Genomic DNA, 13080 nt, shown 5'->3' on the forward strand with positions numbered 1-13080 from the left:
TGAGGCACCCAACAGGGATGCCGGCTGTCCCAGCTGCTACTTGCACTGGCTATCGAACCACTGACTATCGCTCTTAGAGTGGAAAAGGGGTGGAGAGGCATCCAGAGTGGAGACAGGGAGCCCAGAGTCTCACTCTGTGCCGGGGGGGGGGGGGGGGGGGGGGGTGGAACGATCCCCAACTATCCGAAAAAAAGCGTATGTCAGAGAAGGAGGAATATGGGGATCCTGGGCCTCCCGAACCTCCTATTCTACCACTGGACCGCTACTGCAGTAAGAGTATGGGGGTGGGTCAAAGAGCTGGGGGCGGAGTGGGTAAAAATGGAGGAGAACCCCTGGGCGGGGATGTCCCTTTGACCATTGGCCATTGCCCCACTCCCATTTCCCCCAGCCAGGTACTCAGGTGCTCAAGAAGCCCAGTGATAGTGGCCGTGCTAAGAACGTGGAACCAACTTAGACACCACTTTGGTCTGGTTGCAATGTCCCCTGTGGCAAGACCATAAATTCACCCTTGTGACAATGGATGCCTTCTTTAAAAGGTGGAGACAGGACGAAGGGGTACTGACGGTAGGGGACCTATAAGTAGACAGCAGAGTAGCGATCCTGGGGGAGCGTACGCACAAGCTCCAACTCATGAAAGGGACCGAGCTCTGGTAATACAGACAAGGAACCTCCTCCACAAGGAGACAGCAACACTCCCCCAGCAACCAGGACACCCCCTCCTGGACAGACCTCTGAGGGACGATGGCTGTGCAGACATATATGGACGACTACTGGAGGTGATACAGTCACCACTGGATGAGACACGAGAGAAGTGGGGGGGAGAAATTGGGCATGGAGATAGTAGGAGGACTCTGGATCAGGCAAACTCCACCTCCTCAAGCGCAGGGCTGAGCCTAACGCAACTAAAGTTAGTGCACAGGGCACACTTAACCAGAACACGCATGAGCGGGTTCTTCCCGGAGGTGGAGGAAAAATGCGAACGGTGCCAGGTAGGTCCAGCCAACCACACCCATATGTTCTGGTCTTGCCCCAGACTCGTCGGGTACTGGACAGCCTTTCTCGAGGCCATGTCTAAGGTGCTGGAGATGAGGGTGGAGCCATGCCTACTAGGGTCTTTGGGGTATCAGACCAGCCAGAACACTTTACAGGGTGAGGGGCAGGTGCCCTAGCCTTTGTCTCCCTGATAACCTGCCGGAGGTTCCTGCTCGGCTGAAGATCAGCAGCACCACCCAAGGCCGCAGACTGGCTGTCCAATTTCCCAGAATTCCATAAATTGGGAAAAAATACATTTCTTAATTCAGGGATCGGAGGCAGGCTTCCACAATACATGGAGGCTATTCACCAGCCTATTCCAAGACCTGTTTGTGACCAGCAGCAACAAATAGGGACGGAGGGGTGAAGGGGAGGGCCAAAACGGACAACGGAAGGGGAAGGAAAAGGATGGGGGGGGGGGGGGCAGTGGGGGTGGCTGGGAAGATATGAGGGGAAGAGAGAGGACATCAAGCAAAACACAGGAGAAGCAGGAAGTCAAAAGGAACAAGCAATTGGGACATGCATGGGCATGACCACAACAGCAATGCCAAGGCACACCCGGTTAGCGCCAAATGAGCCCCATGTATGTTCTAGAACCAGGAAGCGGCATGTACATAATTAAAACAGTGCGGTTGCAGAAACCAACCACCAGGGGCACAAGAATAGGGGCCCCACACGTGTTCATTTATGACTCTTGGTTGTGTACCTGTTTGATTGTCATTTATTTTTTCCTTTTTGTATATCCATTTTTGTAGATTCCTTTTTATTGTGTGATAGCCCTAGCGAATGTTATTATCAATATATATAAAACCAGTAAAAATATATATTTAAAATAAAGCTATTAGCTGGAATTTTCTGGCTGTTCAAGCCAGCGGGATCTTCCGGTTCTGCCGGCACCCCCCCCCACCACCACGGGGTTTCCGGCGACGAAGGGTGCACTCAACGGGAAACACCATTGACAGTGGCAGGACCAGAAGATCCCGCCGCAGCCAATGGCAGGCCATCTCACGACGAGTTGTGTGGAAAATCCCGCTCATTTGGTATTTGCTATTACATTACTGACTTATTCTTGCCTATACTGAGTCTGCCTTACAACACTGACTACATTTCAAACTAATTCATTGGCTTTAAAAGCCTTTGGAACTTGCTACGGTCATGAAAGACACTAAAAATGAAAGTCTTTTTTTTCCATTTACACTGCAGACTGAAGTGATGAATGAAACTGCAGACATAATAAATGACTTTCATTCATTTCTCACCCATGGTGCTTTCTCTTGAAAGAAGATTTTCTAACCCTGCTACTCCTAACCGGTTCTCTCTCGGTGGCCTCAGCAAAGCTAGTGAAAAGCTGCTGTTCCCCATGTGGGGATCGTTGAGAGGCCTAGGGCCGATGGCCTCTGTGTTCCTGAGCTTGCGAGGCCCTAGCTGCTGACTGTTTCACCTCGGCTGTTGTGTGAACAGTCTGGTTCAGCTGACGTACTGGCTCCATGGGTGTTATTTGAGGGGGTGGCAAAAGAATGGAATTTGTGAGACAGCAAAACATAATGGTCCCATTGCACCACCGTTATTCTTATGGGACTGAGCATCATCTCTTCCGTTGATCTGCAAGTCAGCAGACTATAGAAGATGAACAGCTTCTTGAAAGCCCTTGACAATTTAGCCTGTCCAAGGTGTACAGCTGTCTCTCCAAGGTGGAACCCAGAACCTGCAGACACCAGTTCACGTAATGCAGTAACCTTGTTTGCAATTTTAATGGGAGACAACTGCCATTTATACACCCACTAGTCAAGAGAATACCAACCCCATCATTTTCAATTCAGGTTTGTCCAATACCACCACCTCAACGATAGTGGGTACACTGTTAACCAACTTTATAGCAAATCATGCCTGACATGATCAAATTATTTTCATTCGTATGGTGTGTTGGGTTTGTCCGGTAAGCTGAAGGCTGTAAGTTAAGCTGCAAACTTGGAAGCAGTAGAAAGTCATTTCTTCTGATCTTACTTTTTCTTTTCATTACAGCCAAAGATTAGAAATCCGAGCTGAGGTAGCAAATGCTTTCTTATCCAAGTTTCAACTAAATGCAGATGAATTGAATATCCTCCGACGTCCAAGAGAGGGACCAATCACAGAGGTAATCCACAGCCCTTCAGCCTCCTGTCGTGTAGAAGAATCACTGTATTGCACTCGCAAAATCTATAACCCTTCATATGCTTTTAGGACTTCTTCAAAGCACTTGGAAAAGTAAAGTTAATTCACAATGACGTCAAGGTTCTGTTACGAACGAACCAGCAAACTGCAGGGTAAGGAATATTTTTAAACTGCCCCCCTGCAGAAGTGTTCTTATTTCTGTAACTTTTGTAGTAAGCATAGGTTGAGTTCAGGAAGCAATGAGGATAGTTGTTAACTATTCCAACTGTTATGCCACCGTTTAAATGCAATCTTGAGTGTAAGCTTTTGAGCAGAATATTTGGGAGAGAGGTAGAGCACACAGACATCAAGTGTAAGAGCAGAGTGGTGAAACGGCTTGGAGCTGGGTAACAAAGCAGTCTGATGGGAGCTGGAATAAGACTCCAAGCCTGAAGTGAAACCGGAATGGAATGCTACCGATTTCCTGTGAGGTGTTAATTAACAGGAAATTCCAGGGCCCAGAATGCTCACAGGAAAGCAAATTCAGAGTGTAAAGCTGCAGAAGAGCTAGTTGGGTTGAGGTTTTTTATTTATTCGTTCATGGGATGTGGGCTTCGCTGGCTGGCCCAGCACTTATTGCCCATCCCTAATGGCCCTTGGGGGCAGTTAAGAGTCTGGAGTCTGGAGTCAGACCAGGTGAGGACAGCAGATTTTCTTCCCTAAAGGACATTAGTGAACCAGATGTTTTTTTACGACAATCAACAAAGGTTTCATGATCATCATTAGACTTTTTAATTCCCGATTTTTCATTGAATTCAAATTTCATCATCTGCCGTGGTGGGATTTGAACCCGGGTCACCAGAGCATTACCTTGGATTTCTGGTTGACTAGTCCAGTGACAATACCATTATGACACCGCCTCCCCTGAGAGGGAAAGTATTTCTAGAGCTGGAAGTGGGGATGGAATCTCGGGCTGAGGCCAAGGGAACAGATCACAGTTGATAAAGATGCCGTTAGCTGGGATATAATCTTTACTCTTTTTTTAAAATTGGAATCTGAGCCTCCCGCCTAAACCTGACCTCACTGGTTAGGCTTCTGCCTAATTTCTCATTTCACTCATTAACAATCAGTAAAATAAGGATATTTGGAGTAACTTCACAACCAAGCCTGTTTCTGGATCTATGTCCAGGGGTTACTGCATCGAGATCAGAAATCCTGGCCAACTTTTCATTCCATAAGACAGAATGTGAAGGCTGTTAAGATAATTTTACTCATGACACACTGATGACTGGTAACAGCATGTCCGGCCACCACCCTTTCTTCATCATTGATTGCATGGGATTAGCAAGCCAAGAACTCGACTGTCTAAATGGCGAAAGTGTGCACCTTTAGGAGTAGGGGTTAATGGTTAAAAACCTACCTTCAACAGTATTAATTGCCTTTATTTTCTGAGCACTGATTCCATCATTTGTGCATTTGTTATCCCACTGGTAATCTCAAACAGATTAATTTACTCAGGGTTGCTTGTTGGAAGTTCAAAATTGAAAACAGTGTTGCACTCCATACATTCAACACCATAAGATTCATTCTCATTTCAAGGGGAACTAAGTACCTGATTCTAATTAATTTCAGAAGACTGTAGCTATACTCAGGACTCAATACTACCTCTTGTGCTACTAAAGCCATGCAAATTAGTAAAGATCCAACTTTAGCTTAGCACTGGTACTGAATTAGTTACCAGTAACTGGTAACTCAATCCTGCCCACTTACTCACCAGACAAGTTCCCTGCTCTGTGCTACTGAAAATTGAACCACATTTTTAATAAAATTCTCAAACAATCACTGCCGTTGAATTTTCAGTAACTGTTCAAAGTAAAAATCATTAAAACAATTTGAATGATAAGGAATTTGACATTTCCAAAGATTTATTTTGGGAATTTACCAAAATTTAAATTCCATTAGCATTTAGTCTGAATTAGAGGCTGAGTCAATCAGAAAATTGCTGGTTGCTTGAAGTTTTCATCCAGGTTCTTGGAAAGTTGCTTTGAAGTGGTATATTGCATTGTTCACTAGATGATCATACAAATATAGCTTGCCAATTAATCAGGCAGAAAATACCTTAAGCCAAAGTTGATCGCGTTACAAAGCTATGAACACGGTACGTGTAAATATAGTACTTTGTCATGGAATATTGTATTCTAGTGGGTGGCATACAGTGATCAGCAAAATAAGTCCATAATAACAGTAAGTGCTTCAGAATAATAAATTACGTTCTCTGTTGTTTTAAAGTTTGGAAATCATGGAACAGATGGCACTCCTCCAAGAGACATCGTATGAAAAGCTTTACAGATGGGCACAAGGTATGTCACCAGTCCAATAAGTTTCTGATGCAAGGAATTGCAAAGTTCTGTATGCATTATGAAGAATGCATCCATCTACTGTAGAGAACTCAAACATTACGAATTCTCAATAATGTTTGGCAAAAATTAATTGAAACCTGCTTTTCATAAGTGAGTCACAATGAATAATTTTGAATAATTTCTGAAATGAGAGGCAGTTTGCTGTGCTTATCTCAAAGTTGTACTGTAGTTGCAACTTTACCATTGTCAGATCATTTCAGTTGCTTATCCTTTCTACTGAGTTCTCTTGATTATGGCTGCTAGTTCCAGCAACAATACTGTTAATAATTTTGAAGGTAGGCTTTTAACCATTCACCTCTACTCCGAAAGGTGATGCACACTTTCTCCGTTTAGACAGTCAAGTTCTTAACTTCGTACGGCACGGTAGCACCGTGGTTAACACTGTGGCTTCACAGCTCCAGAGTCCCAGGTTCGATTCCGGCTTGGGTCACTGTCTGTGCGGAGTCTGCCCATTCTCCCCGTGTCTGCGTGGGTTTCCTCCGGGTGCTCCGGTTTCCTCCCACAGTCCAAAGATGTGCAGGTCAGGTGGATTGGCCATGCTAAATTGTTCTTAGTGTCCAAAACGGTTAGGAGGGGTTACTGGGGATAGGATGGAAGTGTGGGCTTAAGTGGGGTGCTCTTTCCAAGGGCCGGTGCAGACTCAATGGGCCAAATGGCCTCCTTCTGCACAGTAAATTCTATCTATGTAATCCCATGCAATCAGTGTTGTAGAAAGGGAGACGTCTGGATATGCTGATAAGAGGGAAATTCTCAAGAGCGCCTAGCCCTACTCGTCATCAGTAATTTCAATGTTCTACAAAGCCTCTCACTCCCCAGAAATTGGGTTGAAGAGGATTTTTAATGGAATCACTACAGTACAAAATATTTCAGATCAACGAAGGAATGGAAATCATTCTCTGCAGCAGAGAGATGTGGCCAGCTTGTCTGTTGCATCTTGTGATCAGATACCATTAGAAGTTTCATGTTCATTTCTGGGACAAGGTTAGTTGGAGGAGCTCCACCAGGACATTCTTTATTCTTTCAGCACATTTGTAGAGAACTCCCCAGTGGTTGAGTCGGTTAATGTTCTGCCCAGAGTGAAACTGAGCAATGTAAGGCCGAAAGACCTCGGGTGCGATTCTCCGCTCCCACGCCGGTTGAGAGAATTGCCTGGGTCGCCAAATTTTCACGGAAGCGGCCAGATCGGCACAATCGCGTTTTGCGCGGCGCGGTACAGTGAATCGCCCGAGACAGCCAAAATGGCAATTCACCGTTACCCCTCGATTCTACGGCCCGGATGGGCCGAGCGGCCTGCCCAAAACGCCAGGTTCCCCCCGGCGCCGCCCACACCTGGTCGCTGCCGGCGGGAACAGCGCAGGAATGCTGGGGGGGGCGGCCTGCGGGGGGGCGAGGAGGGATCCTGCACCGGTGGGGGCCACAAATGGGGTCTGGCCCGCGATCGGTGCCCACCGATCGTCAGGCCGGCCTCTCTGAAGGAGGACCTCCTTTCTTCCGCAGCCCCGCATGATCCGTCAGACATTTTCTTGCGGGGCGGACTCCGAGAGGACGACAACCACGGATGCGCGGGTGACGCCAGTTATGCGGCGCCAGCCACGTCATGTATGCGGCGCCACCTTTACACGGCGCCAAGGCCTGGCGCGCGTAAATGACGCGGCGCCGCTCCTAGCCCATTATCGGGCCCTGAATCGGTCGGGATAGGGGCCGTTTCGCGCCGTCGTGAACCTCGACGGCGTTCACGACGACGCGAACACTCTGCCTCCATTTCGGAGAATCCCGCCCCTCCTGTTTCATCCCTGGTCTATGCTGAGTTAATATCTCGGCCAGGACATCTCCAGTTCACACAGGAGACATAAATATAAGACAGCCACTGATAATCCAGTAGGCCATTTCGAAGAAATCCCTTCACCTGGAGAGTGGTTACAATCTGGGACACACCACCACCGCAAGGATCAGTTGAGTCGAATAATATTGGAAGATTTAAATGAAAGCTGGATAAACATGAGGGAGAAAGGAATATAAAGATATGTTGATGGGGTTAGGTTGGGTGGAAGGACGCATGCAGGTCATGGCATGGACCTGTTGGGCTGAATGGCCTGCTCAGACAATTATGTGAGTATTGAATTTTAAAATTCAAGCAATAAAACTATGAAAAAGTTTTGATTTTTAAAAAAATTCTTTGCAGCTGAATGTAGAACCCTGACTCAGGAATCTTGTGATATTTCACCAGCACAAACTCAAGCTATGGAGGCTCTGCAAGACAGGCTTGTGGTCTACAAGTTAGTACTGTTTTATGTAATTAGCTCTAATTTAAATTCACTATGTTACTCTTAACTAAGTTTTTGAAATGTAAAACAAATATTCAATTATTGCCTGAATTCCTTTCTTTAAACTCAGATTAATCTTTTGGCTGCTTCTGTGGTAAATGCACTGTCAGACTCGCATCTTATTTTGAGCCACTCAGTTTAATAACGTCCAACGTTGTGTAAACAGGAGGTTAGACAGCATATTCATTTCTCCTTCCCCCTCAACCTTTCTCTTTCCTGTCGTCTTCTCTCAAATCCACCGTTTTCTTCAGCATATCCAAAATTTCAGTGTGGCCTCCTGTAGAGGGCTCCTTGAACATTTTTTTAAAATGTGGATTTGGAAATCAAGAACTACGCAATGGAGAGATACAAGTTAATCCTCTAGCCTTCGTTTATAATGACGGTCTTATATTCGAAGGAAAGGTTACATTTAAGGAAGATGAAAGTATCAAAGGTTGATCGTTTGGAGACTTGGACGGAGAGATGGCAGATGGAGTTCAATCCGGACAAATGTGAGGTAATGCATTTTGGAAGGTCTAATGCAGGTAGGGAATATGCAGTGAATGGTAGAACCCTCAAGAGTATTGACAGTCAGAGAGATCTAGGTGTACAGGTCCACAGGTCACTGAAAGGGGCAACACAGGTGGAGAAGGTAGTCAAGAAGGCATACGGCATGCTTGCCTTTATTAGCCGGGGCATTGAGTATAAGAATTGGCAAGTCGTGTTGCAGCTGTATAGAACCTTAGTTAGGCCACACTTGGCGTATAGGTTTGAATTCTGGTCGCCACACTACCAGAAGGATGTAGAGGCTTTAGAGAGGGTGCAGAAGAGATTTACCAGGATGTTGCCTGGTATGGAGGTCATTAGCTATGAGGAGCGGTTGAATAAACTCAGTTTGTTCTCACTGGAATGACGGAGGTTGAGGGGCGACCTGATAGAGGTCTACAAAATTATAAGGGGCATAGACAGAATGGATAGTCGAGGCTTTTTCCCAGGGTAGAGGGGTCAATTACTAGGGGTCGTAGGTTTAAGGTGTGAGGGGCAAGGTTTAGAGGAGATGTACGAGGCAGTTTTTTTACACAGAGGGTAGTGGGTGCCTGGAACTCGCTGCCGGAGGAGGTGGTAGAAGCAAGGACGATCGTGACATTTAAGGGGCATCTTGACAAATACATGAATAGGATGGGAATAGAGGGATACGGAACAGGAAGTGTAGAAGATTTTAGTTTAGACGGGCAGCATGGTTGGCACAGGTTTGGAGGGCTGAAGGGCCTGTTCCTGTGCTGTACTTTTCTTTGTTCTTTGAAAGTGCTTTTTTATGTTTAAAGCGAAAACATATTTATCTTGTCTAGTGCTCTTTTCAGAGAAGTTGCTGACCTTTGCAATGATGAGAATGTCAATTTGTGTGAAATATATTTCACAATCTCTGAAGATTCATGTTAGTCTGGATAGTGTATCTTTTTTGGTTGAGGTAGGAGAGAAATCAGGGGCGAGATTCTCCGACCCCCCGCCGGGTCGGAGAATCGCCAAGGGCTGGCGTGAATCCCGCCCCCGCCGGTTGCCGAATTCTCCGGCACCGGAGATTCGGCGGGGGCGGGAATCGCGGCGGTTGGCGGGGCCCCCCCCCCAGCGATTCTCCGGCCCAGATGGGCCGAAGTCCCACTGCTAGAATGCCTGTCCCGTCGGCGTGAATTAAACTACCTCTCTTACCGGCGGGACAAGGCGGCGCGGGCCGGTTCCGGGGTCCTGGGGGGGGGCGCGGGGCGATCTGGCCCCGGGGGGTGCTCCCACGGTGGCCTGGCCCGCGATCAGGGCCCACCGATCCGCAGGCGGGCCTGTGCCGTGGGGGCACTCTTTTCCTTCCACCTTCGCCATGGTCTCCACCATGGCGGAGGCGGAAGAGACCCCCTCCACTGCGCATGCGCGGGGATGCTGTGAGCGGCCGCTGACGCTCCCGCGCATGCACCGCCCGGCAATGTCATTTCCGCGCCAGCTGGCAGGACACCCAAAGGTCTTTCCCGCCAGCTGGCGGGGCGGAAATCAGTCCAGCGCGGGCCTAGCCCCTCAAGGTTAGGGCTCGGCCGCTCAAGATGCGGAAGATTCCGCAGCTTTGGGGCGACGCGATGCCGGACTGATTTGCGCCGTTTTTGGCACCAGTCGGCGGACATCGCGCCGATTACGGAGAATTTCGCCCCAGATTTTGAACCACCAATTTCTAAGAAAAATCCAAATTATGAATGTTATTTTCTTGCAGACAGTTATAAGGTGTAGCTGAAAAAATATGCTTTTGTTAAAAGTGGTCAGCCATATGTTGTGTTTAATTTTGCAAAAGGAAAAATAAATTTTGTTTTAGGTATTTGCTGAGCACATTTAGTTCAACCACTTCAACTTTGTAGACCCATCTTCATCCATGTGTCACGTAAAGGTCACATCATGATGTTAAATTTATTCTCTCTGACCATGTGCCAATTATGAATTTGAGTTGGTTTCAGGTGATCAGAAGCATACAACCATACTAATCCCAACTAGCCTTCAAGGAGAATGGCAATCTTTGTGAAGCATTATTTGAACAATGAAAGATAGAAATAGACTCCTGCATGTAACACAAATCAGAGTACTGGAGTGTCATCTGTTTTCAATACTTTTAGAAATATCATTTTTGTTCAATTTGCAATTTTATACTCCGTTGGCAGGAGTTGGAATTAAATGCAGAAGGACATTCTTTAACTAAGAGGCTGATGCCCTTGTACTAACTGGGCTCTTTAGGGACACGAAAGGGTGCTACAATTAGCCTTAGCTCCTTTTAACAAGGGAATGATAGAACCAGGACCTGGTTTAAGCTATCCAGCGCCCCTTGAATATTGTACTCTATGAACAGGGTTGTTATTGTCTCTGATGCACTCCAGAATAAAATAAGCTGACAACCGCTCTGGTTCGGATTGACAAAATGTGCAGATAGTTTAGTAGCTATTGTATTGGACCAGCAAACTAGAGGTTGCGAGCTGAAAACCCACCAGAGAAAATTGTGAAATTTAATTCAATAAAAATGGTAATGTGTGACCGTCATCACAGGAAACAATCATGAAAGCTGTCTGATTGTTGTGAAAACTCGACTAGGTTGCTAATGATCTGCAGGAAAGTAACCACACCATTTCACCCAGCCTGATCGACACATGAATTCAGTCCCAGATTACAGGATTGACTTTTTAAGATGAAGAAGTTTGGAACCAATTAAAGATAATCTTTCACAATATTAAAAATATGGATGTTTACAATTTGAGATATGAGTGATTTCCTATTCTGTCCATAAGAATAGAATATGTGGAATAGAATTGGGGAAGATTGTCTGAACCTCAACATCTTGCTGAAGTTCAGGTCGTGTCATTTTATTTTGAAAGCTTTGTCAAGTCTGGATTATTGTTGATCCAGTTTGAGGTGAGGAGCGTATTTTAGGCACCCAGCAGCAAGTTTGTCCTGGGCATTGGTACTGCATTTCATGTTGAGTGGGCATGTGTAAACTCCATGGTGGATGGAAGAAACCACACGTATAAATTATGTGTTATGGAAGTTGATCCAGCTTTAGCTTTATCAACAAAATTTGAGATTTGTCACGTCCTTTATTACTTTGTACCCAAGGGAGTCTAGTTAAACATTCTGTAATTAAGTGAAATCTGCTGTGTTGACTCTCTGCCACTGTTTAATGTTTATGTCGAATAAACCTCATTTGTACTTTATAGCCTGAGCTATATCTGGAACGAGCCTTTGGATGTAGAGATAATTATGTGAAGTGAGGTACTGAGCATGGAATATGGATTGTAACTAGGGCTATTATACTAAGAAGCTAATTCTGAGACTCGTGCTTCCATACAGCTCCACACTAGGTGGTGATTCTGGTAAAATAGATCTCATGAGATGAGTTATAGTGCAGATAGCAGTAGCACTGAAAGTGACTTGGGCTAACTAACTGAGTGTCACATAAGAAAAAGACTGCTTACTGGGCTAAATCTGATATGTTAATGTCTTGATACCATATACTGAGTGAGCCAAGTGACCAAATTGGTTAAAGGCCAAAACTCAGCCTGGTTATAGGTGATTCTTGTGAGTATTAACCAGTTATTCCTGTAAGGAAATTAATGTTTTATTTGTTTGTTTCTCTTAAAGAGCATGATCGAAGTAGCTTTTAAAAGGATTTGCAGCAGGATCTGGATAAAAACGCATGAACAAAAATCATGTGCATTATGCAGTATAGAGAAACAATTGGTTCTCTTCATTCCTGACAACATTCACTGTAAAAGTGCACTTCTAGGTAGGGCTGTACACGCGACCACTGAGCATAAACCACTAGAATATAGATCTCCTTTGTCTAAATGTGATCTTTAACATCACTCCTTTGTAGAATTGAATAAAAGGAATGTGAATTCCTGTGGCAGAACCGGACGTGGAGACACTTCTACTTGTATGTTGGGCGGTAGTGGACATGCAATTACACATCCTGCATGCTGACTTCCAGGCCAACGTCCCCATCTGGTACTGCCTGCTGCTGGCCCCCAGCCTGTGTTGTTGGATGGAAACAGCCCTCCTTTGTTATAACTTAACCTCCAGTTCCCGAGACTGTAAGAAGCAAGTTTGTGTCAGATGCATAGTGAATCCAGCAGGTTAACTTTGTGAAGAAGACAGGCAGTGATATGAGCGTCTCTGTTCATGGCTTTTGTCCATACAGCAATGCCCAAAATTGCAAACCCCCACACCCATACAGTGACTTCCTCTCACTTGGACTCCTGCCAGCTTAATCATAAGTTTGGAGCAATGGCTAGGGCCCACCTGGAACCCATCACTGCCCATCCCCCTTCACCTCTTAATTTGAGCCATGATCTCAGAACCTTTCCCTATGTGCTTTCATCTTCAAACCTCCCACCACCATCCTTGAACCTGTGATAGTGGACATGCCATCTCACCCCCTACCCTCCCTCACTGTAGACATTTCTCCTCTGATCCCCGCTTTAGCCTTGAAATGTACTTTGTCTCACCATCTGAGACCTTCCATCGTCCTCATCTCTGACTGGGCCTGCCCTCCTGCTGTATCAAACTCCCCTGTAATTGTGGACCATCCCCATGACAGACAGCTTCCTCACTTAACTGTACAGTACTAAACACTCCCTTTCGGCCCCTTGGTTTGCATCTCCTGACTGTGATCCCGC

The 13080-nt window shown here is 46.0% G+C and overlaps 1 protein-coding gene across 1 annotated transcript in view; it reads left to right on the forward strand.

Annotated features, from left to right (window-relative positions):
• cog6 (component of oligomeric golgi complex 6) overlaps positions 1-13080 on the forward strand; it is a 177854-nt gene that overhangs the window by 114876 nt on the left and 49898 nt on the right. The window contains exons 5-8 of the mRNA XM_072477070.1: positions 3055-3166; positions 3253-3335; positions 5452-5522; positions 7765-7858. Coding sequence (XP_072333171.1) covers positions 3055-3166; positions 3253-3335; positions 5452-5522; positions 7765-7858 — 360 coding nt within the window. The remainder of the gene's footprint in view (positions 1-3054; positions 3167-3252; positions 3336-5451; positions 5523-7764; positions 7859-13080) is intronic.

Source organism: Scyliorhinus torazame, chromosome 15 (genome assembly GCF_047496885.1).
Source record: "Scyliorhinus torazame isolate Kashiwa2021f chromosome 15, sScyTor2.1, whole genome shotgun sequence".
Classification (NCBI taxonomy): domain Eukaryota; kingdom Metazoa; phylum Chordata; class Chondrichthyes; order Carcharhiniformes; family Scyliorhinidae; genus Scyliorhinus; species Scyliorhinus torazame.